The following is a 1,986-nucleotide window of genomic DNA, read 5'->3' as shown; positions in this document are numbered from 1 at the left end:
CGAAAAATTAGGTGTCTATTTACTTGTGACCACTCAGTGTATGTCTCACTTGACTTAATAACTATACCTTTTAGGAAACATCCAGCTTATGAATAAACACCAAGGAACACAATAGTTATGAAAGTTCAGCACAGTTAGAAAAAAGACTTAACCATTTTAAAACATTTTAGTAATCACACTAAATAAAATATTGTACTAAATAATATGTGCATATTAAAGTAATATTTTGAATTAGATCTAATATTCATTCACTTATAAATAGATAAATAACTATTATAGCATATGCATGTGGAGTGAAACAATAGTTTCAAATCTAAAATAACAAGAACATTCAAACTAACCACAAAAAGGAAGTTTACTCGGCACAATGAACCCACCAATTATATGCTAAATTACTAATATTACCTTAAAATTAAACTAGCCTTTCTTCTTTATAAGTTTATTCTTTCTGAAAGTACTTAGATTTATTGTTTACAACTTTTCACTAGAAATATTAATCCATGTGGAAAGTTTTACTCTACAACAAAGCAACATCTAGGTTACAAAACTTATAATTTTCACCTCTTCTAAATTGTAATAGAAGTTTTGTTTGATGCCCAAACCAAACTAAATTCTAGCATCATATTACCTAAGCTATTTTTTGTTTCAAATATAATCTTTATAGCTCAAGTCTTACTTCACAGATTAAATTTAACATACTAAAACTTAGTTTAAATGCCTGTGTTTTCTCATATTTTCCTTGTAATATAATAACCTTTATGTACAGACATAATCATAGCTGAACAAAGCAAAACAAGATAGTTTACAAATTGCACTCTTTATCATTATAATGGCTACATGAATTACCCACCCCCTCCAACTTTATTTTAAACAGCCATATTATGGCCTGGATAACTTTCTGAAGTGGTCTAGATCTGTTTGAGTCCACATGAGTAGCCAGACAATTTTCTGAGGCCCATACTCAATTGGGGAGGGTGCAGATTACTGTTATAAAATATATCAGTAAAGTCTAATAGTGTGCTTATATTTTGTGCTTTTTTTTGTTGTTTTTGTTGTTCAAAAACATTTTAGGATCATTATCATTATTTTATAAATATGTTGTATCTTTTACTGTGTCTTGTTCTTTGAACCACTCTGATATATCTTGCAACTGATATTTAGTGAACCCTGCTTTATGTAATCGTCTGATAATGCATAAAAAAGTGAGTGGAATATGAAGCTTTGTTAATGGACATAGTTTAACACATTTTAAAATAAATGTTAAATTAACGTTTACTTTAAGACATCACAAAAGTATTAAAACAATTAACGACTGGCTCTTATCCTTTAATCATTTACAACCTGTATATACAATTATAGCATTTCAAATTTAGCACAACTGTTTCCATTAAATAAGACTGAGAACCTGCACATCAAAGTGTATCAATTCTCATTACTAAGTTCCTAAATCTGATTTCTTAGCATCACATGCATATCACACATTCCGATGAAAAACATTGGTCAATACTGCAAGTTTGGATGTATCTATACTTACATGCCACCTGTAGTTTTGCAGACTGACTAACAATCGTTCCTAGATGCTCAATTGTTGCCACACATTGATACACCCCTTCATCTGGCCGCTCTGTTCTAGTATGATGAACACTACTGAAGTAAAGGGAACCATTTTGTAAAACTGACCTGGAATAGGAGAAACGAAAACTATTATTTTCAAAAGCTTCTATCTAGTTGCTTTTAATTTAATTAGAAAACACAATATAAGAAAAATAAATTTATGTTCTAACTCTGTGGTACAACTTATTAGTCTCCTCGTAAAAACTAACAATCAAATTGAATAGAATTATTATCTTATAACTGTATTTTACAAAAATTACAAATTCATTTAATGCTTGTTTAGAAAATAAATTTATTATATCAAACATTATAGTAATCTTTTTTTTATTATTCTCCTCTATTATCATTACAGCACAAGTGAAATTTTCAAAA

General features: G+C 28.9%; 1 protein-coding gene across 4 annotated transcripts in view; it reads right to left on the bottom strand.

Annotated features, from left to right (window-relative positions):
• LOC106461410 (neogenin-like) overlaps positions 1–1,986 on the bottom strand; it is a 162,221-nt gene that overhangs the window by 43,876 nt on the left and 116,359 nt on the right. For all 4 annotated transcript variants that reach the window (XM_022388368.1, XM_022388366.1, XM_022388365.1 and 1 more), the window contains exon 3: positions 1,535–1,680. In XM_022388368.1, coding sequence (XP_022244076.1) covers positions 1,535–1,680 — 146 coding nt within the window. The remainder of the gene's footprint in view (positions 1–1,534; positions 1,681–1,986) is intronic.

Source organism: Limulus polyphemus, unplaced genomic scaffold, assembly GCF_000517525.1.
Source record: "Limulus polyphemus unplaced genomic scaffold, Limulus_polyphemus-2.1.2 Scaffold953, whole genome shotgun sequence".
In the NCBI taxonomy this organism is placed as follows: Eukaryota; Metazoa; Arthropoda; class Merostomata; order Xiphosura; family Limulidae; genus Limulus; species Limulus polyphemus.
Note: the sequence above shows the minus strand (reverse complement) of the source record. Positions and strands in the feature narration are given on the sequence as shown.